At 33.2% G+C, this 13,246-nt stretch overlaps 1 protein-coding gene across 6 annotated transcripts in view; it reads left to right on the forward strand.

The window, feature by feature from the left end:
- BCAS3 (BCAS3 microtubule associated cell migration factor) overlaps window positions 1-13,246 on the forward strand; it is a 799,405-nt gene that overhangs the window by 342,241 nt on the left and 443,918 nt on the right. For all 6 annotated transcript variants that reach the window (XM_037808130.1, XM_037808128.1, XM_037808132.1 and 3 more), the window contains exon 13: window positions 1,490-1,583. In XM_037808130.1, coding sequence (XP_037664058.1) covers window positions 1,490-1,583 — 94 coding nt within the window. The remainder of the gene's footprint in view (window positions 1-1,489; window positions 1,584-13,246) is intronic.

Below are 13,246 nucleotides of genomic sequence, written 5' to 3' on the forward strand. Positions count from 1 at the left end.
ATTGATAACACCTGTAGCTAGACTGACCTGGAGATTCTAGCCAGAGCAATAGCGGAAGAAAATTAAAGTAAAGCATTCAGGTTGGAAAGGATGATATTTCAGACATTTTCTTACAGTGGATTGTTGTGAGGTTTATGGTGCTATATAAAATCATTCAGCTGTAAACTTAAAATGGGAGAATTTTATTGCATGTAATTTATAATCAGATTATAATCATGCTTTCCAAAGCATTTTCTTATCTGGTCCTGAACTGTATTGCTTCCTTTGGTCAAATTTGCAAATAAGTCATAATTGATAAAATGTCTACTCTGGGCATTCACTCTATTCCTTTGAGGGCAAGAATAACATTTGCCTTATATTTCTAGCAGAGTATTTAACAAATAGTAGTGCTTTACATGCTTTTATAAAGGAAAAAATTAACATGGCCAATGTAGGACTACTTCTTTTGTATCTTTTCTCTCTTTTTCTTCTTTTTTTTCCTTTGACTCTTTTTAACAATACTTCTTTCTACATGCTTTAAAATGTGTGATCCCTAGTATGACAATCTAAATTGATCATTTTAAAAAAATATTTCTTTCTACATGTTTTAAAAAGTGTTTCCTTTGAATCTTATGATTAAATTTTCTATACCTGAATATCATGAACCAATTTTGGTGAATAGATTTTCTTTCTGGAATTAGGTAAATAAAACTTTTGTGTTTCTTGAGTTAAGAACTTGCTTTACAAAATAAATATAAAGTAAAAATTTCTTTTTTAAAAGATCCTTGAGTATTACAATTAAAATGAGCAAATGGTATGGAACGTAAAGTATATTTCAATGTAGCTATAACAATTAAGAGGAATAAATAAAAGACATTATATTTGAGGTACAAACTACCTGATATGATGCACTTCCACATTTATGGCTTGGTAGTATTTTAAAAGAAGTGATGTGTCCATCTAAAAACTAAGTGTTAATGACCACACCTTTTGTATTTTTAAAAAATAAAAATTGTATTGAGTAATTCTTCTTTTATAAGAGGAATTTTGCTTGTGTTTAACTTGTTAAATTATTTTTCCTTGTTCTCATATTCTTCTATTCCAAAAATGAGCCAAAATTGTGATTTTCTAGGAAGTCCCATAACACAATAAGGACTTTATGTTCCTGACTTGGATAAAGCCCTTGGTGAATAAATTTGTAAAGAATTGAAATTAGCTGATTTTATGCTTTTCATTTTGTCTGAACCTATAGTTTAAAAAAGTTAATTGTCTCTGTCATCTATAGTCAAGTCAACCAAATGTTTTTAGAATTAATATGACTGATCTGCTGGGGTTATGTTATTTCTTTTACTAATTCTTAAAGTGGTATTCTCACTTTCTACTGACAAGAATGTTTTTCCAAACTCGTTATTATGTCAGAGATATTGTGGTATAGCTGTGCATAGTGTTGAAGCTCAGTTATTGGTCAGAAAATATTTAACTTCTGTTTGCCTTAATTTCTTCTGTGAAGGTGCTTCTGAGCGAGGATTCTGACAGTGATGGTATTGTGGCCCACTTCCCTGCTCATGAGAAGCCAGTGTGCTGCATGGCTTTTAATACAAGTGGTAAGTCTTTTTTTTTGCTGTTTATATACTGGGTTTTCCAAATGATTTGTTTGTAAATGGAAATGTGAAGCATGGACTCTGACTTTTATTTATCTGTCAGTGTATATCAGATAAGTAAATATTCCTCAGTAAGTGGTTATTGAATGAATAAATTTATAATATAAATTTAGAACCCCTCTAAAACTCTAGTTTCAGTGACAATAAGGTGGTGATTAAATAGCAGCAATAGGTAAACAGTGCTGTTGATTTGCATTAATTTCTGTATTATAATTAAGCCAAGAATCTCAATATCTTAAGCCAAAATATATGTATGTGAATGGCATTTTCTTTGAGATGATATCTTATTTATCATTGTTTATTGGTGGTGCTCTTTCATAAGGAAAGATGTTATAGCCTTATTAATTTTATTTTTTCCCCAAACTGAAAGAAAACATGTTCAGAGAATAGTCAATTTTCCCCAAAGAAAAATAGGTTCAAAAAGTAGTCCAGTGATCACCCATGTGTACCACCACCTAGATTAAACAATAGTTCACATTTTCCCTGTTCTCTTTATGTTAGTGTTACCAGCATGGGTTTATATGTATATGTGTATGCTTTGCTGAACCATTTATGTATAAGTTACGTGCATTGTGACATTTCACTCTTTTCTAATTAGCCATGCATTTCCAAAGAATAAGGAAGTTCTCCTACATAAACAAATATTACACTGTAGCTCAGAACATTTTACACCATCTAAAATCCAGTCCATTTTCAAAAATTTTGATTACCCAAAACTGTGTTTTATAACTGCTTCATGCCAAGGTCTAATTAAAGTTCACTCCTTACGTTTACGTTTAGTTTAGTAGCATTAATTACATGTACAGAGTTGTGCTACCATCACCATTGTCTATTTCTGTCAATAAATTTTAAAAGATTTACATCGCACAGGATATCATCCCTGACCACAGTGGAATGAAGCTAGAAATCAGTAACAGAAGGAAACTGGAAAATTCACAAATATGTAATTAAATAGCATACCTTAAAAAACCATTGGGTGAAAGAAGAAATCACAAGGGAAATTAGAAAATACATAGAAATGAATGAAAACAAAAGCACAACATACCAAAACTTACGGGATGCAGCAAAAGCAGTGACAAGCTGGAAATTTATAGTTGTAGATGCCTACATTAAAAAAAGAAGAAAGATCTTAAATCAGTAAATGAACTTTGTATCTTGAAGAACTAGAAAAAGAATAGCAGATTCTTCAGTTCCGTTTAATCTGTCATACAGCTTCCACCTTTTTTTTACCCCGTTTGAAGTATCTAGTTTTCTTCTCCAAATTTTGAATTTGGTAGATTTTTTCATTATGACATTGTTTTCTTTATTTCTCTATTCCTTGGATTTCCTTTAACTGGAAGTTAGACCTAGAGAGGCTTGAATAGATTCAGAATTTTTTTTACCTTCATAAGTAATGCTGTCAACATTATTTTCAGGCAAGAAGGAGACACATTATATCAGATTGTTTCCCCATTTGTGATACCATGTTTGGTCACATGGATAAGGTAGTGACCATCAAATTTCTACATATTAGAAAATAGATTTTTTTTCTTGTGGAGATTAGCAAGAAATCTGCATGATACTATTTGATTTTATTTTTGAAACAACTTTTTAAAATTAAATTCAGTTTTATTGAGATATATTCATATACCATACAATTATCTGTGGTGTACAATTAACTGTTCACAGTACCATCTTATAGTTATGCATTCATCACCCCAATCTATTTTTGAACATTTTCCTTACACCAGAAAGAATCAGAATCAGAATAAGAAATAAAAGTAAAAAAGAGCACCCAAATCATCTCCCCATCCCACCCCACTCCTCATATAGCTCCTGTCCGCATTTTTCTACTCATCCATCCATACACTGGATTGGGAGTGTGATCCACAAGGCCCCCACAATCACACTGCCACCCCCTGCAAGCTATACTGCCACACAGTCTTCAAGAGTCAAGGCTACTGGGTTGGAGCGCGACAGCTTCAGGCATTTAATTCTAGCTACTCCAATACATCAACACCTAAAAAGTGTTAACTACATAATGTGCAAGAATGTCCACCAGAGTGACCTCTCGACTCCATTTGAAATCTCTCAGCCACTGAAGCTTTATTTTGTTTTGTCTTGCGTTGCATCTTCTTGACCAGGAGGGGGATGAAACAACTTTTTACCTAATAGTTTTGTTTCATTGCAGGCTGCAGATTGATAGAAGAAATTCTGTCATTTCGTATGCATTTATTAGTTGCTATTCTTCTATTAAAATATTTTTCTTATATTTATCCTATATATAAAATCAGGGTAAATGCTTAATTGAGTACAGAGTTGGTGCAATGCTTCAAGTATAGAAAAATTTAGTGTTTTCAAAATGAAAATTTTCAAAATTATTTAACGTAAATAATATAAATATAAAACTGCTCTTTTGCTTTCAAGGTTGATATTATGTTCATAAAAGTACAATCTTTTCAGATGTTACCCATTTGGCTAATGTATCTGAGGAGGCTGCCATTTTTATCTTATTTTTCAGAAATGATCCTATCACTTTAAATTCATTGGAAAGACCCATCTTTTTTCCCTTCTTTTCATCTTTCAAATAAAGAATGATGGTAAGGAGATAATATAGAGCACTTGAATAATCCTCCTTCTAGTATCTTAATTAGGCATGTTAGATAAAGTAAGATTTTTATAGTGATTGGTGATCATTGGGATCGATTTAATTAATGAAGACAAATAATTATTGAAATGTCCTGAAGACTGTGGAAATTAAGTTAAATTTGAAGGAAGAGTCCATAAGTTATGTCACTTACAACACTCCACTTGGAGTAACCAGTATAGCTTATTTTGATGCTCTACCTGTTATGTCAGAACTCCTTTGTAATAGTGTGTATTTCATGTTACTCTAGTTAGAAGCTGTATTTTTTCTATGACTTTGCATTATAGTGAAAATATATTATACAGCTTAAAGAATGTTATAATAATTGTAAGCAATTGGTTTTCCATCTGTTCCATCCAGAATTTATTCACTTTGAGGTGGTTCATAGTGTAGAAGAGTTTTATAAATTTTATATAACTAAGTTTAAATTACTTTTTATATAAGCCTATGATGCTTATTAAAATCATTCAAAATAACACTGTATTGGGATGCTGAGCCATAGGACTTAATTGTGTACATTTATACAATATTAATTTTAAAACTAGAAATTTCTCCAAGATTCCTAGTTTTCAAATTTTTGTATTCATCAATAAGATGTCCACTATCAGCCTGAATATCAGGCTTGGATGTTGGTGAAAAGACATTTGCACATAACCACATGGATCCTGCCATTTAAATAAAAAGAATAAGTATTTTTTTAAAATGTCTGCATTTTGTCCTATTAATTCAGACACTCATTGAGACGTGTAATTTCTCGTAGGGAAGATCATTTTCTGAGATACATTTCATGAGTTTTAGGATCTATAATATTTCTTCTGGGATCTGTACTGAATCTGGGTCAAGGATATGAGAGGTCCATGCATAAATTTTAAAGAGTATGTGAACTTTGAAAGGAAAAAAATTACATTGTTATTTTCATTAGTCTTTAATGGAAATTTCTTTCACTTATTAATATATGCAACTAACCATTGAAGTATCAGCTGAACCATTAGTTTGTGAGCAATAAAATAATGGATATTTTCATTTCATTTCAGTGTTATTTTGTAAATAATTTTGCTTATACTTAAATTATGGTAGAGCTTTTATAGGGTTAACAAAGAACCCCTATATGACAATTTTTTAAATCCTAAGTATTTTGTCTTTTTCACAAATATTCTGAGAATGAGGTTCCTAGGCTTCACCACTCTGCTAAAAGGGCCCATGGCACTAAAATGTTTAAGCACCCCTTAACAGAAAGGTTAAAGCTTGATGTGCTTTTACCTGTTTAAACTGAACACACAGGAAAATCCTCCTCTAGCTCTTTCACTAGTGACTCCACTTACAGGGACTGGGTAAGTCTTGGTATTTAGTTAATAAGAGACAGCCTCTACACATACTGATTAATACAGATACAAAAGTACAGACTTCAAACAAAGGAGGAAAGCCCAGAATGGGGTAAGGACAGAGTGCTGGGGGATGTATTTTAACCTGGTCTTGAGGTACTGAGAAAAGTTCTTTAAAAGGAAATAAGTCTTCTATTTCCTTATTGATCTTCTGTTTAGATGTTCTACCTGGTATTCAAAATAGTATATTGATGTCTCCTACTATTAATGTAGAACTGTATTTCTCCCTTCAAATTTGTCAATATTTGCTGTATATATTTTGGAGCTCCGCCTTTAGGTACATGTATATTTATAACTGTTATGTAATCTTGTTAAATGGACTCCTTTATCAATATATAGTGACCTTCCTTATCCCTTGTAATAATTTTTACTTCATGTCTGTTTTATCTGATATTAGTATAGTTACCCCAGCTCTCTTTTGGTTACTGTTTACATGGTATATAGTTTTCCATCCCTTCACTTTCAGCCCACTGTTTTTTAATTTAAGATGAATTTCTTATTGGTAATATATAGTTGGATCATGCTTTTTTATCCATTTTGCTGATCTGTGTCTTTGGAATGGAAAGTTCAATCCGTTTGCATTTAAAGTAACTATTAATTATGCAGGGTTTTCTCCTGCCATTTTGGTATTTGTTTTTTGTAAGTTTTATATCATTTTGGTCCCTCAATTCTTCCATTACTGCCTACTTTATTTGCTCTTTCGTGCTGAACCATTTTTAGTACCTTCTCGTTTCCTTCTATGTATATTTTTCATAAATTTCTTTGTAGTTACCATGGGACTTAAATGTAACATCCTAAATCTATAACAATCCTGTTTGATTTGATACCAACTTTAATTCATTAGCATAGACAAACCCTCCAACCCTCTGCTCCTACCTTTTTGCTTTTCTTGTCACAAATTGAATCTTTAAACATTGTGTATCTACAACCATAGATTTTTCATTACTTTTAATACATTTGCGTCTTAGATCCTGTAAGAAGTAAAAAGTGGACTTACATACAAAAAATATATTACAATAGTACTGGCATTTATAATTCCCCATGTATTTATCTTTATCAGAGATCTTTATATCTTTATACAGAAGAACTCCCTTTAGTATTGCTTGAAGGGCAGATCTAATAGTTAGAAACTCTCTTAGCTTTTGTTATCTGGGAACATCTTAATCTGTCCCTCATTTGTGAAAGACAGTTTTGCCAAATATAAAATCTTTGTTGGCAATGATATTTTCTTCAGAACTTTAAATATTTCATCCCACTGCCATCTTGTCACTATGGTTTCTAATGCAAAATTGGCATTTAATCTTATTAGGGCTCCCTTCTGTATGATACCATGCAGCTTTTAGGATTTTTTCTTTCCTGTCTCTTTTTTATCCATCTGTCATTTTCCTGATTTCTTTTTGTTATTTTTCTGTTTTCCTTTAGTTCCTTGAGTATATTTAAGACAGTTTTTCTGAAGTCTTTGTCTAGTATGTCCAAAATCTGGTCTTCATTGATGGGCTCACCTTCTTCTTCACTGATGGGCTTTCCCCCTCCCCCTCCTCCTCCTCCTCTGCAGCCACCGCCGCTGCAATTATATTGCGATATATTCACACACTATACAATCCATCCAAAATATACAATAAATGACTCACAGTATCATCACGTAGTTGTGTATTCATCAACACAACCAATTTTAGAACATTTTTATTACTCAAAAAAAAAAAAAAAAAAAGAGAAAGAAAACCTGAAACATCTCATCCCCCTTAACCCCACTATTATTGATCCCTAGTGTTGGTGTGGTACATTTGTTATACTTGATGAAAGAATATTAAGATATTACTGCTAGCTATAGTCCATAGTTTGTAATAAGTACATTTTTTCCTCATATACCATTCTGTTAATAACTTGTAATAATGTTGTACATTTGTTCTAGTTCATTGATGGTTTCTAATGCTTTATCTTGCTCCTTTGCATGGGCCATGATTTCTTGTTTCTTTGCATGCCTTTTGTAATCTTTTTTTTGCATACTGGACATTTCAATATTTTAACATGTTATCTCTGGAATTTTGGCACTGATTTGTCTGTTCTTTAATCTTTTATACAACTAGTGTTGTGACTGAGATTTACTTGAACATCAAGAACTATCAAATAAAAAAAAAAGAAAAGAAAGCACCTTTTTCTTGTCTTGGCAGTTGGGCTTAAAGAACAGCTCAAGGCAAAAGTGTAGGGTCCTCCTAGTCTTTTCTGAGCATACTTTTGTCCTGGGCATGTGCCTGTGGACTTAGAAATTCCCTGGTTACGCTGATCTGAATGCCTGTTATCCCCTAGGAAATAGTGTTTCCTCCAATTCCTGGGTGCTATATTGGGTGTCTTAAAACTGGTAATCCTTTTCCCCAGGCAGCTGTAATTTGATTACTTTCTTATAGCCTACTAGCTGCCATGCGGTCCACTTCTAGGTGCTGGACAAGTTCTGGGATGGCAGTTTTGTGATGAGTGTCCTGGTTAAGTTCTTCAGGCTTCTACCAGTCAGACTGATACAGATATTCATGGATCCTGTATGTGCATAAGGGTTATTGTGCTCCCTTCAAAAGTGGGACCCTGGTCCCATACTGGGATCGTGAACCAGATTTGCACTGAGCTGGGGAGGGTGTGGGGGGGAAGGGCCAGCAATAGCTCCATGAAGTTTTCCTTCCATTTTAAAGTTACTTTTTTTCCTGCTTTGGTTCTCTCCCAGATACTCCAGATACTTATCTGTTTTCCTGAGCTGTGAGAAAGCATGCCTTACTTTGCCATCTTGGTGAAATCACTCCCATAGCTGCTAACTTATCCAGCTCTGTATAGCAAATTTTGGTGGTATTTCCTATCATTAGGTGACCATTACTTTGCTTGTCTAGTTTCTGGTTTATATTTCTTGTATTACCCTAAGTCTTTCATGAGTATATGTTTTGGCAGGAGGCTGCTGCACTGCCAGTAGTAAATGCATGGATACCTCAGTGGTAGTGATTTTTTCCCCTTAAATTATTTATGTCACAGTTTTAAAAACGTTTTTAGGATTTTAAATGATGCATTCGCTATCACTCTTTGTTTAATTTCTTCTTGTTATGAATTTACTGTTGTGGTTAGGAAATGTGAAATTTACTGATGTGATTAGGAAATTCGTTATAATATGAAACAATTGTCTGTCTCTGGCTAAATTATTTTGTTATGTTCTGCTCTTTTAATTGATATTTTGTTTTAAGGTATGTAATTTAAATGGTTCTTAGCACATTATATATGATTTTTTAAAATTTAAGTTGGCCTTTATCAAAATATAATTTTTTGATAACACCCCCAATCTTTCTTTATTCATACAATGTTTCTGAATTTATTTATATAAAGAAGTTTTAACTATTTTGACCTCTAATAATTCCCTACATTTAGTTGGAGGCATTTTCATGAGTTATGTAGTGTAGCCAGTAATAACAATGTGCTTATTAAAATACTTGTTACAAGTTTAGGGGAAGTCATTTAAAGGAAACAAAACAAAATTTACAAAAAACCTGAGGAGTGGATTTTAATAAGTCTTAACCTAATTTGATTATGTGCTTTTTCTTTTGATATCTGACCTTTCTCAAACCAGTTTACCTATATGTGTAACTATTACACCCGAGAAGCTAAATAAGTTTCTCTCATTCTTTTTTTCAAGAGGTAAAATTTTACGTGACAGGGTTATAAAAATGCTCTGAATGACAAAATTCAAGAACAAAACAGACCTGTGGCCACCTCCTGGATAATGTTAAAAATACCGTAAAATGTACATGATGGAATAATACTACAAAATGAATTCAGGAGAAAATGTAGGTTGGTTGACTGGCTGGCATGCAGCTCTGTCTTGTGTGCTATGTATTCAGAAGAGAAATTAAGGGATGCCATTAAACAGAGTTGTGAAACTTCTAGTTCAGCAGCTGCATTCAGTTTGTTTTTCAATTTCTCATTCCCATTTTTGTTTATTAGCTGTGACTCTGAGGCCAGAACTAAAACAAATGGTTTAATGGCACCATTTATGATTTGGTTAGAAGTGCCAGAGAGGCCCCCATGCTTAGATATGGACAGATTCAATATGGGTGGTGTAAGTATGTTGCTTTCAATTATGTAGGGATATAATGAATAACATTTTCTAGGGAATATTTTTTATAAATTATGTAAACAAGCTTTCTGGAATTTGCCCTTTGTAATTTCCATAGGCAAATAGATTTTGAATTGAGAAATCTGTTAGGTGAAAATCCATGCACTGTATACTAAAAATCCATGCAGTATTATACGTAAGTGTACTGTCTTAAAAGTATAACGATACTTTTGTAAATTTATTTATTTATTTATTTATTTGGTTGTTTTATTCACATACCACACAGTCCATCCACCATGTATAATCAGTGGCTCTCAATATAATCACAGAGTCGTGTTTTCATCACCACAATTTTAGAACATTTTCATTGCTCAAAAAAAAACCCCATACCCCTCATACCCTACTATTTTTGACACTTAGCATTGGTATGGTACCTTTTTTAAAGTTTATGGAAGACTATTACTGTTAATATTATATCATAACTGTTAACTATAGTCCATAATTTGTGTTAGGTATATTCTATAACAGCTGTATTTGGACATAATTCACATACCATTAAATTTACCCTTTTTAAGCATGCAATTTAGGAGGGTTTAGTATAGTCATAGTTGTGCAGTCATCACACTACCCTATTTTAAAATACTTTCATCACCCCCAAAAGAAGCACCATGTATTTTCTACTAATCTATTTTCTGTCTGAATGGATTTTCTTATTCTGGCATTTCATATAAATACAATCATATAATATATGATCTTTTTGTCACTTCACATAATGTTTTAAAGATTAATTCATGTTACTGCTTGCATCCATACTTCATTCCTGAGTAATATTCCATTCCATGAATATACCATATTTTTTTACTCAAAATTTGGCAATTGATGGACATTTCTGTTGTTTCCACTTTCAGGGTATTATGAATAATGCTGCTATGTGCATTTTTTAAAATAAATTTTTTATTGTGAAATTTAACATATATACATAATAGTGATAACTTTCAAAGTACGATTCAACGAGTAGCTAGAGAGCAAATTTCAAAGAATGTTATGGGTTACAGTTCCACAATTTCAGTTATTTCCTTATTGTGAAATATTACATATATACAGAAAGGTGATAACTTTCAAAATACAGTTTAACAAGTAGTTATATAGGTAATTTCAAAGAATGTTATGGGTTACAGTTCCACAGTTTCAGTTATTTCCTTATTGTGAAATATTACATATATATATAGAAGGGTGATAACTTTGAAAGTTCAATTTAACGAGTAGCTCTAGAGCAAATTTCGAAGAATCTTGTGGGCTACAGATCCATCAGTTCAGCTTTTTCCTTCGAAGCTATTCTAGATAGACAGAAGTTAGTGGAGGGGAATGATAACCTGATATGTACAGACATGATAATGAGGGTGAACTTAAAGGTAAGAGAATGGACAGGGGTGCTCTGTACATTTGTGTACAAGTTTTTGGATGAACATGTTTTAGTTCTCATGGGTATATACTTAAGAGTTGAATTGCTTGATTATATGGTAACTCTATGTTTATGTTTATGAGGAACTTTCCAAAGTGGCTGCATCATTTCACATTACCACATGTAGTATACTCCATTGAATTCAATTGGCCATTCTTGTGTGGACTCTTTCTGTGTTCTCCAATGAAGATGACATCTCAGCATTTTTTTCTGTTTGTGAATGTCTTTATTTTGCCTATAATTTTGAAGAATAATTTTAGTAGATATAAAATTTAAGTTTCAGGAATACTGTTGGTTGGGTCTTGGCTTACTGTGGTAGTTTGCAATGACTGGCTACAGCTTGCATAAGAGTAACCTCAAGAATGACCTCTCGACTCTGTTTGAAATCTCTTAACCACTTAAACTATTTTGTTCATTTCTTTTCCTCCTTTTGGTCCAGAAGGCATTTTCAATCCCATGATACCAGGGAAAGGCTCACCCTGGGAGTCATGTCCCACATTACCAGAGAGACTTAAACCCCTGGGAGTCATGTCCACATAGTGGGGAGAGTAGTGAGTTTATTTGCAGAGTTTGCTTAAAGATAGAGGCCACATCTGAGCAATAAAAGAGGCTCCCTGGGAGTGACTCTTAGGTATAATTACATGCAGGCCTAGCCTCGCCATTGTAGAAATAAATTTCAGAAAGTCAAGATTGAGGGCTTGGCTTAATCAATTGTGAGTCCCTAATGCCTGAGAGAATATCAGGAATTCCCCAGGTGAGGAAGTTTAATAGTTCCCCATTTTTCCCCAGTCCTCAAGTAGACTTTGCAAATACTTTTTTATTTTCTGCCCCAAATACTCTGGAATGTATCTGGGTATTACAAAAACTCATACAGAATAATAGGCTCTCATTTCCTATTCTAGGTTCCATGTATTTGAATTGTTTAAATAAACTGACCAGACAGGTTAAATTAGACAGTGTGCTACAGAACATTTAAATTTTGACCAAATAAACTTCTCTTCCTTTGGTCTCATACAGAAGTTGAAGTTTTAAAGTACAGACAATATTGTCCTTTACTCTGTATTGTGATTTACCTTAGTCCTAACCAGGTCTGTTTCATTCATATCTCTAATTAGAGTCTGAGCTCTTATTTAGCTTCTTTTACAGTTGCTGAATGGAATAGTGCTGAGGTGTCACACAGATACACAATGTTCCAGGGAACTACCAGGTTTACACAAAGAGTGCAACATCTCAGAATTGAGAAAAACAGTTAAAACTCAGGATGAACAGAATGATGACCTGTGGTGTATACATACAATGGAATATTGAGTGGCTACAAGTTGGAATGAAATTGTAAGGTATACGACTAGGTGAATGGAACTTGAGGACAGTATGTTGAGTGAAATACCAGAAATGAAAAGACAAACATTATAACACCTCACTAATACAGACTAACTATAATGTGCAAACTTGAGAATTGAATCTGAGAGCATAGGTTATCAGCGGAAGGCTTATGGTAAAGGTTCCTAGATTGTAAGTTCTTATAGCAGTTGCGTCTGTTCCTGAGTTGTAATGGTTATTTCTAAATTCTGAGATGTTGAACTCTTTGTGTATAATCTGGTCAGTCCCTGAAATTTTGGGTATATGTGTGATACCTGAGACCCAGAGCTAGAATTCAGCAGCTATTAATATCAGCATTACCCCGTACAGCAAATGATAAAGAGGCTGAAGAAGAGATCAGACTTCAGTTAGAGATATGAACGAAAGGGACTTGGTTAGGACTAAGGTAAACTAGACTAAAGGGTAAAGGATGATATTGATGGTGTTTCAGAACTTCAACTTTGGTGTAAGATCAATGGAAGAGATGTTTATTTGGTACAAATCTATATTTTCTGAGGCATACTATATAATTTAACTTGTATGGTCAGTGTGTTCAAACACCATAATTACATGGAACTTTGAATAGGGAGTGAGATCTGCTTGGTTTGTACAGGTTAGTGTGAAACCCTGATACATCCTGGAATAATTTGGGCAGAGAATGATATTGTATTTGCAAAGCCCCCTTGAGGGACT

Source organism: Choloepus didactylus, chromosome 18 (genome assembly GCF_015220235.1).
Source record: "Choloepus didactylus isolate mChoDid1 chromosome 18, mChoDid1.pri, whole genome shotgun sequence".
NCBI classification, from domain to species: Eukaryota; Metazoa; Chordata; class Mammalia; order Pilosa; family Megalonychidae; genus Choloepus; species Choloepus didactylus.